The following is a 15,475-nucleotide window of genomic DNA, read 5'->3' as shown; positions in this document are numbered from 1 at the left end:
TTATTCCTCTTATTATACTCCTTATTCTTGCTACTCTTTTTCTTCTTGTCTTCTTCTATGTATTTTCAAGTTTCTAAGACTACTCTACTTCTATGAAAATTTAAAAATTTCATCTTCTTTGTCATCTTCTCCCAGCAGGAGCAGCAGAGCCCCGGAGCTGCGCTGCTGCTGCGCTGCTGCGTGCGCTGCTTTGGGCTCTTTGGCTGCACAGCCCCGCGCAGCTGCTGCCACAGGGATCTGTCAGGAGCAGCACGGAGCTGCTGCCGCTGCCTCAGCTGGGGCTGCACCGGGGGAACCCCTCCCGCCTGGCCCGGGGCTGCTCCGGGCAGGCAGGGCTGCTGAGGAGCACCCCCAGCCTGGCTCCCCGGCCACGGGCAGCGTCACAGCGGGGCTCTGCTGGCTTCGCTGGGGCGGCTGCACAGCCCTGCTGCAAAGGGCTTCCCAGCACAGCTCTCTCGCAGCCGGCCTCAACCTGCGCCTTCAGTTTGCCTGCAGAGAGCAGCCACAGCCCTGCCCTGCCGGCCCGGCCGGGAACTCTCCCGCTGCCGCTGGGGCTGAGCACTCGCTGCTCACAGGGCACTCCGTGCCACTGCCTGTGAAAATACATCGGCACCTCTGAGAGACAGCAAATGCAGTCTGGGCACTCTGCTCCTGTGCCCTACAAACGTTATTAGCAAACACACAGATTCTTCAATAACGGGAACAGTGCGGGGACATTATAATGTATTGTAATCACAACATATGGTACAGCAATGCTTCTATATCATAGACTTTAATAGAAATATACAATATGTAATAAAAATAAATTATTTGCTAGTTTTATTTATCCATTAGATTTTATTTTTCTATTCCTAGTCTTCTTATTCTTCTTCCTACTACTGTACATCTTCTTTACATCTTCTATATATTTTTATATTCTTATTCTTATTCTTATTCCTATTCCTATTGCAATTCCTATTCCTATTCCTATTCTTCATCTTCTTACATGTAGTTTTAAATTCTTATTTTCTTACTCTTCTTCTTCTAAGTATTTCTAAATTCTTATTACTATTCTTCTTCTATCTATTCTTAAATAAGTCTTCTCCATTTTCTTTGTCTTCTTAGCCTTTGTCATTGCCGTCTTTGTTGTCTTCGTCTTCTTTGTCTTGGCTGTCTTCGTCGTCTCCTTCATTGTCTTCATCTTTTTCCGTGTCTGTTTTACTCCTCCGGCCGTGGCCTCAGGCAGGGACAGCGGAACAGCCCCCGCAGCGCCCGCAGCGCCCGCCTGAAGCGGGAGGGACGTTTCCTGGGGGCAGCCGGCTGCCCGCGGAGGGCCTGGGCTCGCAGCCGGGCAGGCCAGGGGCTGGGGGGGCTGTGCGGGGCAGGCGCCGGCCCTTGGCTGCACGGCTCCTGTGCTGGGCACTCCACCCAGGCCTCCCGAGGGACGGCCACTGCGAGCCCGCCTGCCGCAAAAACTTCCCATTTCTGCTCTTTCTCCAGTTCTGGGGGCACCTCCAGGAGGCTCACATCATCGTCCCACTCATCCTCCTCTGGGCACAAGGGCTTGGTCCTGATGCTGTGCTCGGGCCAGTTCTCCCGCACGAGCCCCGTGTCACTGTCGTTTTCGCAGGTGGAGTGTCCTGAGGATCTGCTGCCATTCCCTCTGGACACATCTTGGCCAATGCATGCTTCTCCTTGGGAATGCTCTTGGCCAATGCATTCTTCCCTGTTGGAAAGTATTTCCCACCTGCTGACATCTCCATCGGACAGCACTTGCTCGATGCATTCTTCCCAGTCCGAGGGGTCTTGGGAGCTGCTGACTTCTCCCTGGGACAGGTCTTGCTCCAAATACTTTTCCCAGTCAAAGAGTTGGTGGTAACTCCTGACTTCCCCGTGGGGCAGATCTTCCTCCAGGCATTCTTCACCATGAGACACTTCCTGGGCCAGCTCTGGGTCTCCGGACGGGGCAGCAGCGGCCGGCTCGGCCTCCGTGGCACTGCCTGGGGCAGGAGAGGCGCTGGGCAGGGCAGGGGCTGCCTCTGCTGCCACCTCTGTGCCCACGGGGCTGGCAGAGCTGGGCCCCTCTGGGGAAAGAGCCGTGCTGTCCTCTGGACTGAGCTCATTGGCCACTTCCACTTTGGACACCTCCTCATCAGTCGGGCTGTTCCCTGAAACCACCTCGATGTCATCTTCCACAGGGGACAGCTCCTGGTCACTTGGGCTGTCCCATGGAGAGACCTCCATGTCCTCTTCCTCTGGGGACTGCTCCTGGTTACTGGTGCTGTCCTCTGGAACAACTTCCATGTCCTCTTCCACAGAGGACAGCTCCTTGTCACTCGTGCTGTCCTCTGGAATGCCCTCGATGTGCTCTTCCACTGAGGACAGCTCCGTGTCACTTGTGCTGTCCCATGGAATGTCCTCGATGTCCTCTTCCACTGAGGACAGCTCCTGGTCACTCATGCCCACCTCTGGAACAACCTTGATGGCCACGTCCACTGAGGACAGCTCCTGGTCACTCGTGCCATCCTCTGGAATGTCCTCGATGTCCTCTTCCACTGAGGACAGCTCCTGGTCACTCATGCTGTCCTCTGCAGTGCCCTCGATGTCCTCTTCCACTGAGGACAGCTCCTGGTCACTCATGCTGTCCTCTGCAGTGCCCTCGATGTCCTCTTCCACTGAGGACAGCTCCTTGTCACTCGTGCTGTCCTCTGGAATATCCTCGATGTCTTCTTCCACTGAGGACAGCTCTTTGTCACTCTTGCTGTCCTCTGGAATATCCTCGATGTCTTCTTCCACTGAGGACAGCTCTTTGTCACTCATGCTGTCCTCTGGAGTGCCCTCGATGGCCTCTTCCACTGAGGACAGCTCCTTGTCACTCATGCTGTCCTCTGGAGTGCCCTCGATGGCCAGTTCCACTGAGGACAGCTCCTTGTCACTCATGCCGTCCTCTGGAGTGCCCTCGATGTCCTCTTCCACTGAGGACAGCTCCTGGTCACTTTTGCCATCCTCTGGAACAACCTCAGTGTTGTCTTCCACTGGGGACAGCATCTGGTCACTTGTGCTATCCCATGGAAGGTCCTCGATTTCCTCTTCCACTTCGGACAGCTCTGGCTCAGCGTTGCTGTCCCCTGCAGAGAGCTCGATGGCCTCTTCAACCTGGGACAGCTCCTCGTCACAGGATGAGGGACAAGTCTGCGTGTCCTCCTCCTCCACTGTGCCCACAGGCTTCTCCCCAGAACTGGAGTTCACATCGTCCTCCCCCGGGAACAACTCTTGGTCTCCCAAATCTTCCTCTTTGGACAGGACAGGCTCGGGGGGCTCCTCCTCCTCAGCAGCTCCTGCCGGGGCAGCAGCTGCCGGCTCGGCCTCCGTGGGACTCTGTAGGGAAGGAGAGGCGCTGGTTGGGGCAGGCACTGCCTCTGCTGCCACCTCTGTGCCCACGGGGCTGGCAGAGCCGGGCCCCTCTGGGGGACAGGGCTGAGGCTCCTCGTCACTCACTGGGCACAAGGGTCTGTCCCAGAGCCCAGAGCTGATGTTGTGTCCCCACTGGGACAGCTCCTGCCTGCTCACATCTTCCTCCCTTTGGGACAGCTTTCGCTCACTCACATCGTCCCACCAGGGCAGCTCTTGGGCTGCAGCGTCTGCTCCTTGGGACAGCTCCTTGTCACTGCTGGCTCTCGCTTGGGACAATCCTGCTCCTCTCCTGTCTTCCCACTGGGAGATGTGGGAGTGCACATCTTGTCCCCATGCTGAGAGCTCATGCTACCTCTCACCTTCCCTCTGGGAAGCCCTTGGGCGTCGTCCCATTGGGAATCCTCTGGGACACTCACATCTCTCTGCAGGGACAGCTCCTGGCATCTCTCCTCCCCATCCCATCTCCTGCTGCCCACTCCCATCTCTTTCCCGTTGGGAAATCTCTTGGCTTGTCACACGTTCTTCCCGCTCGCACACCTCTTGGTACATCTCCCTGTCCTCTTCCCACTGGGACAGCTCCTGGGCTCCGACGGTTTCTTCCCGTTCCTAGAGCTCTTAGTGTGTCCCACCTCTGTACTGGGAAACTTCCCAAACTCTCACACCTACCTGGCCTTGGTACAGCTCTTGGCTGCTCCTGGCTCCCTGCCGGGACATTTCTTGGACTCCTGGTCCTTCTCTTTGGGATGTCTCTTGTGTATCTTCTCTCTGGGAGAGCTCTCGGTCCATGTCAGCGAGGGGCTTCTCCTCCTCCTCAGCCTGTGCCAGTGGCAGGACTGAGCTGCCCACTGCCCCCGACCACTGCCCGCTGGGGGCTTCCAGCCAGCTGGGCAAGGGGCTGTGGGACCAGGAGTTGGAGTTGGCTTTGCCCTCGTCGCTCTCGTCGTCTGTCGCTGTCGGCCGCTATCGCTATCGGCGTCTGGCGCAGACAGAGCCAGGGAGCTGCTTCCTCCTCAGAGAGCGGCTCTCCTGGGACTGGGCACCCCAGGGCTCTGCGCCCCTTGGACACCCTCAGCCCGGGCGGGGCTCCCTGATCTCACAGGGCTCTCTGGCCACCACCACGTCCCACATCACAGAGGGCCGTGACACCTTGTGCCCTTTGTGTCACAAAGGGCCACCCCCGGCACCCCAACAGCAGCGGGGCAGACAGGAACTGGCTCGGAGCAGCCCCCGGCCTGGTGGCCTTGTGGGCCCTGCTGTGCCCCGAGCCCTGGGAGGCTTTGGCCACGCTGGCACACGACAGCCCCGGCCCCGCACTGCAGAGCCCTGGCTTTGCCGGCCGCGCTGCCCAGCCCACGAGGAATTGGCCGCACGGACGGGCCGGGACTTGCGGGCAGCGGCTCCAGGAGCCGCGGGAGCCCGGGGAGCAGGGCTGTCCCTCAGGGCTCTGCCTGGGCACCGGGGCTCGTCCCCGCCTGTAGCAGCGACACCCAGGGGCACCGAGCGCGGCCTCGGCGCCTTTGCAGGGCACGGGAAGCTGAGCGGGGCAGGGGCAGCGCGCAAGGACGGGGCCATGCACGGGCACCGGGCCGAGCTGGAGAAGCGGCACCGCCAGAGCCTCGTGCGCTCCCGCAGCGCCGGGGCCCGGCTGCTGCCCCCGGCCCGGGGCAGGGCCCGAGGCAGCGACTCCTGCGGCTCTGCCCTGGCCTCTGCGGCTCTGCCCCGGGCACAGAGGCCGGGCCGGGGCTCGCTCCCTGCTGCCAGCAGGGCGCTGCCGAGGGCTCCCCGCCCGCCGGGGCCGGGCCCGGGCGCTGAGGGAGCGGCGCCGCCATTGCTGCCGCCCTCAGGGGCTCTGAGGGCAGCGCGGCTCCCGCCGGCCCCGCTCCGCCCGCACAGGCAGCACAAACCTGCGGCACAAAGACACACGGCGCTGAAATTGTGTCCGTGCCCTTCCAAAGGCACCCGGACAGCGGCCCGAAGGGCTGCGCTCGGCCGCGGCAGCAGCGCCGCACGGCTGCCCCCGGGCCAAATCCCCTGTGCAGATAGCGGGGCCGGGGCTGTGCGATGGGACACCCAACACACGGGGGTCAGTCACTCTGGGAGCAAGAAACCAGGGTTTTAGGCTATTTGAGAGATAAAACTGCTTTCGATGGCGCTAGGCTGTTGTACATGGGCATCAAAAGCTACAGATAAACCAGTATAAATACATCTGGATCAAAAATGATAAAAAATAGAAGCAAGATCTCTGCCGTCAATAGATTTAATAAAAGAAAAATGATACTATTTTAAAAAATCTTCCACTGAGGACAGCATCTGGTCAGTTGTGCTATCCCATGGAATGTCCTCGATTTCCTCTTCCACTTCGGACAGCTCTGGCTCAGCGTTGCTGTCCCCTGCAGAGAGCTCGATGGCCTCTTCAACCTGGGACAGCTCCTCATCACAGGACGAGGGACAAGTCTGCGTGTCCTCCTCCTTCACTGTGCCCACAGGCTTTTCACCAGAACTGGAGCTCACATCGTCCTCCCCCGGGAACAGCTCTTCGTGTCCCAAATGTTCCCCTTGGGACAGGACAGGCTCGGGGGCCTCCTCCTCGTCCTCAGCAGCTCCTGCCGGGGCAGCAGCTGCCGGCTCGGCCTCCGTGGGACTCTGTAGGGAAGGAGAGGCGCTGGTTGGGGCAGGCACTGCCTCTGCTGCCACCTCTGTGTGTGGTGTTACATTTTAGTTCAATGGTAGCTCTGTCTCACCCCTCGAATATGTATGGTTTATCCAAGCCTGAGATCCTCCCCTGAAGGATCATGTGTCTGTAATCCCACTGGCCCAAATCTTGTTCCGCGCCCAATTTGAATCCCCCTGTTTAGTGTGCCGGGGGGACGGGGCTCTCTCTCTGAGCCGGCTCTCGTGGCCGGTGCTCTCTGGGCCCCTCTCTCCCCCTCCCCTTTCCCCCTCACTCCCCCTTCCCCCCTCTCCCTCAGAAACCATGCTGCCTCCTGGGGCCAGGACCCCAATAATCCCTCATCTAATGAGCACCCTCAGAAGCCGTGTGGAGTCTCCTGCCTGCTGCTCCTAGCCAAGTCACAGCTTGGGGGGCTCCCCGGGGACACCCCAGGGGGGTCCCCCAAACGCACTGCCACAAATGGCGCCAACGCCTGGCACGAGGATTGACGACCCTGAGCCCGCCACCGCCCTGCCAGGACAGCGCCGAACCCCGTGGGACACCGCTTCAGCACCGCCTCCAGCACCGCGGAGTGGCCGCGCCGGGCCGCGTCCGTGACCCCGAGCGGCCCCGTCAGCACCGTTCAGATGCCCCGTGATCCCACCACCGCCAGCCAGCGCGTCCCCGGCCTGCCACGGTGCGGCCCCAGCCCAGTGCGGGTCCGGGCTGCAGCGCGGCCCTGGCGGGCCCCGGCACGGCGCGACCCCGCCGCTGCGCTCCCGCACCTTGGCACCCAGAGCAGCAGCGCCGAGCGCACCCGGCCCCCGGCCGGGCGCCGGCGGGGGGAACCCCGCAGAGCGGGTGGACCGCGCGGAGCGCCGAGCCCAAGCAGCCGATGCCCTGGACCACAGCAGCGGCGAAAGCTCAACAGTTTCCATGAGGGAGCCGCCAGATGACCTGAGCACCGTGCCCCCAAAACTGCTTTTGTCAGTTCTGTGACCTCCTTCCTCAATCTTATCTCTCCCTCCCTCACTGCCCCTTCTCCCTAACTTCATCCCTAACCCACCTTCCCCTAAAGAAAACCCCAGGATTTCCCAACATAGCCACTGATGCCGTTGAGCAGGACGGGAGCAATGAACTCCAGATCAGAAGGTTAAGAAAATGAACTCTCCCCTTTATTTCAAATGTACCGCTCCATATATAGAGAACATCGAGAAGACTAATTTCAGTGGTCTTAGAGTAAAAACATCTCACACCATTGGTGGGCAGTGAATGATGCACAGAGGCAGAACATATCTATAAACAATGTGAAGAACAAGGTAGATTGGAGAATTGTTTACATTCTTTTCCAACTGCTTCCCAGGCTCTCACCTGGTTAGAAAACCTTTCTCTTTCTCTCTGATTGAGCTGATAATACCCACAAGCCACAACCACTTGTCAGCCAAGATGGCTTCAGCAGCATGGCACGGCACCATCTTCTGCTTCTCCTTCCCTAAATCCCTTTCTTCCCGCTTTTTCTCCCCTGTGCTCCGCCCCTTCCCTATCTCTCATGAAACAACCCCCCCTTCAGCTCCTAGTTCCCACCTTCTGCCTTCCAAATCCCACAGGGTGAGAGCTGGAATTGGGGAAGAAATTAAGAAAACAAAACCCAAAGCTAAAATAATTTTGGGATACCAGTTTTAACAGCCTTGTATACTTAGTTGAATTGTAAATTGTACTTCATGATCTCCTTTCCCTGTTATTTCAAGAGCAGGATGACATCCTTCTCTGCAATCCATACCCCTTTTTTCCTTATTTTGGGTAGTTCACTGGGGGCAGACCGCTCGAAGGCGCAGGGTACCCAGAAAAGATTTTTCTTTCGCAGAGTCCCTGGCTCCCCGTAACCTCCCCAGTTCCCAATCCCGATCCACTTGTTCTAGCTGAAAAGAGCTCGTCAGCTAGAACTTCTACCCTAAAACTCTCTAACCTTTTTATCAGTCTTATCCAATACCTGTCTTCTCTCCATTTCCCTCCCATCCCCATGAAGTAGTTTTTACAATGATGCTTTTCTAGTTTAAGTGTGCGTTCATGTTGCAGATTGTCCTGTTTTCAGTTTTAGAAGGCAAGGGCTGGTCAGGTCACAGGGGTAGGACAAAGGAGAAGCAGTTTTCAATTGTTTCTTGAATTGCGAGTGTTCAGATATCATTGGACTGCTGGATCAGAATCGCTGTTGCGTTTATGCTGTCCTCTGTGGCTTCTGAGGGTGACTGATAACCTAAAATGGTGTCTGGGAAAGTATTTTGGGGTTTTTTGTGGTGAATGCTCCCTGAGTGTAGGCAGTAGCTGAAGCCAAATTTCTTTTTTTCTTTTTTCTTTTTCTTTTAACAACCTAAAAGTGAAGGTCTTCTGGGTTAAACCGGTTAGAGGGTGAAAGCAGTGGTAAAGCTCAGATCCATGGGTGAGAATCTGAGGCCACAAACCTGCCTGGAGTCTGGGGGGCTCCAGGTGATTCCCTGTCCCTGAGAGGGGGAGCAGGAGTCAGCGCCATAAACTAAAAAATGGGGGCTGTGGCGGTCCGAAAAGCCTGATGGAAAAGGCAAGACACCATTGGGCCAGTCACGCTGAAAAGGCCAATCCCAAAACTCTCATATGAGTTCCGTACCGAAGGCTGAAGCCCTTTAAGCACTCGCCCATGCTTTAAATTAGTTTAAAAATCTGCAATATGGACCCACGTAAGCCGTTTTAAATATTAATTTAACCTTTGTACTGTGTTAACACCCTTTCAGAACTGATCAATACTGCAGTGTTGAGTTATTTTTCCCAGTCCCGGGCAGCTGTGTAGAGCCCAGCTCGGGCGCTGCTTCTCGGCAGGACCGGGGCTTGCCGCGATTCCCGGGCGTTTCTGCTTTCCGCGGACCGGGGCGGGCTGGCCGTGTTCTGCTGTCGACACAAGGGATGAGACGAAGAGGGAAGGAATTGTCTGCTCCGTCCGCGTGGTTGGCTGGGAAGCTTTCACCGCCGCGGGGAGCTGTGGCGGAGAAGCCGCGGCTCGCTCTCAGCGCCGCGTGGACGGAAAATGGCCCCGAACAAAGGAAGAGATGAGGTTTTATAGGGGACGGGCCGAGGGAGGCGGAAGCCCCCCTCGCCCAATGGGGGCAGGAGACGGGGGAGCGACGTGGATCGGGGTAACCACGTGGATCGGGGTAACCAACGGGGACGCCACAGGGGCGGACCGGGCTCTGGGGCGAATGGGGTTGTGGGAGCGGGGAAACAGACACCAAACTCTCCGGAGTGGACAGGGGGGTGGTTACAGGACTGGCACGGTGAGCTCCAATGGTAAGTAACTCGGAGCTGACTACCGTGGCGGGGGGAAACACGGGGGGTGCACGGGGGTACACAGAACCGGCTAACTAACACATAACAGAACCCCTAATTTGAACCCAAACCCGGGATGCAACACAATATCTACCACCAAAGGCAAACATCAAGTCAAATAGACTGTTTATAGTGTATTCAATTTAAAACATAATCCTCACTGCACTTGTGCTTATTTTATGCTGTGAAACTGTGCAGTTGCTGCTTCATTTTTAAACTGCTAAGGGCCAAAATTCTCTTAATCTTTTTTCTAACAAAAAAAGGGTGGATTGTGGTGTTATATTTTAGTTAAGTGGTATGCTCTGTCTCACCCCTTGAAATTGTATGGTTTATCCAAGCCTGAGATCCTCCCCTGAAGGATCATGTGTCTGTAATCCCACTGGCCCAAATCCTGTTCGGTGACCACTTTGAATCCCCCTGTTTAGTGTGCCGGGGGGACGGGGCTCTCTCTCTGAGCCGGCTCTCGTGGCCGGTGCTCTCTCAGCCCCTCTCTCCCCCTCCCCTTTCCCCCTCACTCCCCCTTCCCCCCTCTCCCTCAGAAACCATGCTGCCTCCCGGGGGCAGGACCCCAATAATCCCTCATCTAATGAGCACCCTCAGAAGCCGTGTGGAGTCTCCTTGCCTGCCTGCTGCTACCAGCCAACTCACAGCTTGGGGGGCTCCCCGGGGACACCCCGGGCAGGTCCCCCAAACGCTCCGCTACATCTGTGCCCACGGGGCAGGCAGAGCTGGGCCCCTCTGGGGGACAAGGCCGAGGCTCCTCATCACTCACTGGGCACAAGGGTCTGTCCCAGAGCCCAGAGCTGATGTTGTGTCCAAACAGAGCGGGGCTCTGCTGGCTTCGCTGGGGCGGCTGCACAGCCCTGCTGCAAAGGGCTTCCCAGCACAGCTCTCTCGCAGCCGGCCTCAACCTGCGCCTTCAGTTTGCCTGCAGAGAGCAGCCACAGCCCTGCCCTGCCGGCCCGGCCGGGAACTCTCCCGCTGCCGCTGGGGCTGAGCACTCGCTGCTCACAGGGCACTCCGTGCCACTGCCTGTGAAAATACATCGGCACCTCTGAGAGACAGCAAATGCAGTCTGGGCACTCTGCTCCTGTGCCCTACAAACGTTATTAGCAAACACACAGATTCTTCAATAACGGGAACAGTGCGGGGCCATTATAATGTATTGTAATCACAGCATATGGTATAGCAATGTTTCTATATCATAGACTTTAATAGAAATATACAACATGGAATAAAAATAAATTATTTGCTAGTTTTACTTATTCATAAACTTTTATTTTTCTATTCCTATTCTTCTAACTGGTCTTCTTCCTACTAGTCTTCTTTTAACTACTATTGTACTTCTTGTTTGCATCTTCAATGTATTTTTATATTCCTATTCCTATTGCAATTCCTATTCCTATGGCAATTCCTATTCCTATTCCTATTCCTAATCCTAGTCCTAGTCCTATTCTTCATCTTCTTACATGTATTTTTAAATTCTTATATTTTAATCTTCTTCTTCTAAGTATTTCTAAATTCTTATTACTATTCTTCTTCTATCTATTCCTAAATAAGTCTTCTCCATTTGCTTTGTCTTCTTAGCCTTTGTCATTGCCGTCTTTGTTGTCTTCGTCTTCTTTGTCTTCGTTGTCTTCGTCGTCTCCTTCATTGTCTTCGTCGTCTCCTTCATTTTCTTCGTCTTCTTCATCTTTTTCCGTGTCTGTTTTACTCCTCCGGCCGTGGCCTCAGGCAGGGACAGCGGAACAGCCCCCGCAGCGCCCGCAGCGCCCGCCTGAAGCGGGAGGGACGTTTCCTGGGGGCAGCCGGCTGCCCGCGGAGGGCCTGGGCTCGCAGCCGGGCAGGCCAGGGGCTGGGGGGGCTGTGCGGGGCAGGCGCCGGCCCTTGGCTGCACGGCTCCTGTGCTGGGCACTCCACCCAGGCCTCCCGAGGGACGGCCACTGCGAGCCCGCCTGCCGCAAAAACTTCCTCCTGTTCTGGAGGCAGCTCCAGGATGCTCACGTTGTCCCACTCATCGTCCTTGGGGTACAAGGGCTTGGTCAAGCTGCTGTGCTCGGGCCGGTTCTCCTGCACGAGCCCCGTGTCACTGTCATTTTCCCTGCCTGGGGCAGGAGAGGCGCTGGGCAGGGCAGGGGCTGCCTCTGCTGCCACCTCTGTGCCCACGGGGCTGGCAGAGCTGGGCCCCTCTGGGGGACAAGGCTGGGTGTCCTCCTCCTTCACTGGGCCCACAGGCTTCTCCCCAGAACTGGAGCTCCCATCGTCCTCCCCCTGGGACAGCTCTTGGACAACAGAGTCTGCCCCTTGGGACAGCTCTGGCTCGACTTCACCTTCTTCTTCCTCGCTGTAGAATTCCCAGTCGCTGTCCCAAGCCATGGACTCCTGGCTGCCTTGCTGTGCCAGCACTGACTCTGCCAGCTCTGCCACTGCCCACTCTGGCTCCTCCCAGGTGGCCGGGGCTCCCAGCTGGGCAGACGAGGGGCTGGGGGGGCTGTGCGGGGCAGGCACCGGGCTCTCTTCCCTCTCTGCCCTGCCTCTTGCTGCCACTGCTGCATCCCCGCTTTCTCCCAGGTGCCTCTGTTCCTCCGGCTGCTGGCCGCATCCCTGGATGTCCAGCAGTGCCTGGCTCACGATCTCACAGCTGGCGCTCCACGCTAAGTCCAGCAGAGCCTGGCGGCAGCCTGGGGGCCTGGCAGGGGCAGGGACTGGGCTCTGTGTCCCTGCTGATGGCAGCTCCTCCCTGGGGGCAGGAGGCTCTGCTGCCTTTTCTGCACCAGGAGCCTCGGGGGGCTCCTCCTCCTCCTCAGCAGCTCCTGCCGGGGCAGCAGCTGCCGGCTCGGCCTCCGTGGGACTCTGTAGGGAAGGAGAGGCGCTGGTTGGGGCAGGCACTGCCTCTGCTGCCACCTCTGTGCCCACGGGGCTGGCAGAGCCGGGCCCCTCTGGGGGACAGGGCTGAGGCTCCTCGTCACTCACTGGGCACAAGGGTCTGTCCCAGAGCCCAGAGCTGATGTTGTGTCCCCACTGGGACAGCTCCTGCCTGCTCACATCTTCCTCCCTTTGGGACAGCTTTCGCTCACTCACATCGTCCCACCAGGGCAGCTCTTGGGCTGCAGCGTCTGCTCCTTGGGACAGCTCCTTGTCACTGCTGGCTCTCGCTTGGGACAATCCTGCTCCTCTCCTGTCTTCCACTGGGAGATGTGGGAGTGCACATCTTGTCCCTATGGTGAGAGGTCTTGCTACCTCTCACCTTCCCTCTGGGAAGCCCTTGGGCGTCGTCCCATTGGGAATCCTCTGGGACACTCACATCTCTCTGCAGGGACAGCTCCTGGCATCTCTCCTCCCCATCCCATCTCCTGCTGCCCACTCCCATCTCTTTCCCGTTGGGAAATCTCTTGGCTTGTCACACGTTCTTCCCGCTCGCACACCTCTTGGTACATCTCCCTGTCCTCTTCCCACTGGGACAGCTCCTGGGCTCCGACGGTTTCTTCCCGTTCCTAGAGCTCTTAGTGTGTCCCACCTCTGTACTGGGAAACTTCCCAAACTCTCACACCTACCTGGCCTTGGTACAGCTCTTGGCTGCTCCTGGCTCCCTGCCGGGACATTTCTTGGACTCCTGGTCCTTCTCTTTGGGATGTCTCTTGTGTATCTTCTCTCTGGGAGAGCTCTCGGTCCATGTCAGCGAGGGGCCTCTCCTCCACCTCAGCCTGTGCCAGTGGCAGGACTGAGCTGCCCACTGCCCCCGACCACTGCCCGCTGGGGGCTTCCAGCCAGCTGGGCAAGGGGCTGTGGGACCGGGAGTTGGAGTTGGCTTTGCCCTCGTCGCTCTCGTCGTCTGTCGCTGTCGGCCGCTATCGCTATCGGCGTCTGGCGCAGACAGAGCCAGGGAGCTGCTTCCTCCTCAGAGAGCGGCTCTCCTGGGACTGGGCACCCCAGGGCTCTGCGCCCCTTGGACACCCTCAGCCCGGGCGGGGCTCCCTGATCTCACAGGGCTCTCTGGCCACCACCACGTCCCACATCACAGAGGGCCGTGACACCCTGTGCCCTTTGTGTCACAAAGGGCCACCCCCGGCACCCCAACAGCAGCGGGGCAGACAGGAACTGGCTCGGAGCAGCCCCCGGCCTGGTGGCCTTGTGGGCCCTGCTGTGCCCCGAGCCCTGGGAGGCTTTGGCCACGCTGGCACACGACAGCCCCGGCCCCGCACTGCAGAGCCCTGGCTTTGCCGGCCGCGCTGCCCAGCCCACGAGGAATTGGCCGCACGGACGGGCCGGGACTTGCGGGCAGCGGCTCCAGGAGCCGCGGGAGCCCGGGGAGCAGGGCTGTCCCTCAGGGCTCTGCCTGGGCACCGGGGCTCGTCCCCGCCTGTAGCAGCGACACCCAGGGGCACCGAGCGCGGCCTCGGCGCCTTTGCAGGGCACGGGAAGCTGAGCGGGGCAGGGGCAGCGCGCAAGGACGGGGCCATGCACGGGCACCGGGCCGAGCTGGAGAAGCGGCACCGCCAGAGCCTCGTGCGCTCCCGCAGGGCCGGGGCCCGGCTGCTGCCCCCGGCCCGGGGCAGGGCCCGAGGCAGCGACTCCTGCGGCTCTGCCCGGGCCTCTGCGGCTCTGCCCCGGGCACAGAGGCCGGGCCGGGGCTCGCTCCCTGCTGCCAGCAGGGCGCTGCCGAGGGCTCCCCGCCCGCCGGGGCCGGGCCCGGGCGCTGAGGGAGCGGCGCCGCCATTGCCGCCGCCCCGGTGAACTCGGCTCGGCCCGGCTTTGTCCCAGCTGCGGAATGAGGACAGCACGGGAAGGGCTCGTGTTTCTCATCCCTTTCCCCGCCACAACCTCCAGGTTTCAGGCAGAGATAATTCGGAGGGGGTTATCAGTGCTCAGCAATAAGGAAGCAGGGACTGACCTGCCTTTACCAAAGTCAGCCTGTCTGGGGTCAAGAGTGCAATAGACTCATTTGCACTTGTGTCTAACAATACAAAAATTGATTTGCAGGTCCAGTGGGTTCCATTTATCTCTTTGGCCAGGGGAAAAGCACCTCTGAAGATTTAAGAGAGATTTCTGCTCTGGGTAATGCTCCTTCCGCAAACTATCCTGTTGAAACATGCAGTTATTGCCCATGATTTTTGAGTAGTTAACTTAAACAGCATGATTTTTATCCATACAGGCTGTTTTGCAGGATGCCAAGCTTTTAAACTTTTTCTCCTTTAACTGAAAATAGAACTTTCTAAAAGACGACATTCACAAAAAATTGGAGCAGCACCTCTGTGCTTGCAGCCAAATCTGAATCAGAAAGACCCCTGTTTTCTTTGGTGACCTGATGTGTCTTTCCATGTTCCAGCCTCAGAAGATTTTATGGTGGCAGTTCAAAATCAGAGAGTTTTCCCTTTTGTTTCTCTGTAACTTGGGAGGAACTGACTTGGAGTTCTCAACGTGTGTTTCATGGAAAATGAGACATGAACTCCACTACAAACTCACCCTGAATGGAGCACTTTGGGAGGAGCTGTAGTAAAACTTTTAGATTTCATCAGGAGCTGCTTGAGTTTGTACCTGGTCCTCCACGGATTGAGAAGGGCAGATGAAATAATCAATTCAGACACATTTCTTTGGAAATGGAAGATGCTTTTGCCGCTGACATTTGAGACTTCAAGAAATCAGCGCTCGTTTCAAAATGGAAAATGCACTTTTCCTTTCCAAATGGGAGAGGTGTGGCTGAATCAAATCCATTCTCCAGTGCTAATATAGAAATTAGCTTTTAGTAGAATCATCTCTGCAGCACTCCCCACCCTTTTCTTTCCCTCTCTCTGTCTGAAATGACCACAATATCCTAAATTAACACTGAACTCACTCAAACCACACATTTAGCTGTTGTCTTGCCTTCAGTTTTCTTCTCTCATCCTCATCCTGCTGCTGCTTCTTAACACTCTCTTGGAAATTATTGAACTCTTAGTTTGCTCTGGAGCAGCACTTCAGAAAGAAAGTAGTCTGGCATACATTTTATTGTGATGTTTTCTGTTAGATTTTCCATGGAATCACAGAAGTTTTAGGTTGGAAGGGACCTTAAAAACCATCCAGTTCCACCTGGACACCTTC

The 15,475-nt window shown here is 57.6% G+C and overlaps 2 protein-coding genes across 2 annotated transcripts; both read right to left on the bottom strand.

The window, feature by feature from the left end:
- Positions 1–782: 782 nt before the first annotated feature.
- Positions 783–11,090, bottom strand: LOC128782205 (cell surface glycoprotein 1-like). The gene is made up of 5 exons (XM_053932437.1): positions 10,998–11,090; positions 5,718–6,036; positions 4,708–5,297; positions 4,060–4,353; positions 783–3,357 (listed from the first exon to the last, which is right to left on the bottom strand). Exons 1-5 carry the CDS (start codon positions 11,088–11,090, stop codon positions 1,198–1,200), a joined length of 3,456 nt encoding a protein of 1,151 aa, XP_053788412.1. The 3' UTR covers positions 783–1,197.
- On the bottom strand, positions 10,977–13,089 carry LOC128783974 (skin secretory protein xP2-like). The gene is made up of 2 exons (XM_053935181.1): positions 12,952–13,089; positions 10,977–12,250 (listed from the first exon to the last, which is right to left on the bottom strand). Exons 1-2 carry the CDS (start codon positions 13,069–13,071, stop codon positions 11,108–11,110), a joined length of 1,263 nt encoding a protein of 420 aa, XP_053791156.1. The 5' UTR covers positions 13,072–13,089; the 3' UTR covers positions 10,977–11,107.
- Positions 13,090–15,475: the final 2,386 nt, after the last annotated feature.

The sequence above is a fragment of the Vidua chalybeata genome, chromosome 2, assembly GCF_026979565.1.
Source record: "Vidua chalybeata isolate OUT-0048 chromosome 2, bVidCha1 merged haplotype, whole genome shotgun sequence".
Taxonomy (NCBI): domain Eukaryota; kingdom Metazoa; phylum Chordata; class Aves; order Passeriformes; family Viduidae; genus Vidua; species Vidua chalybeata.
Note: the sequence above shows the minus strand (reverse complement) of the source record. Positions and strands in the feature narration are given on the sequence as shown.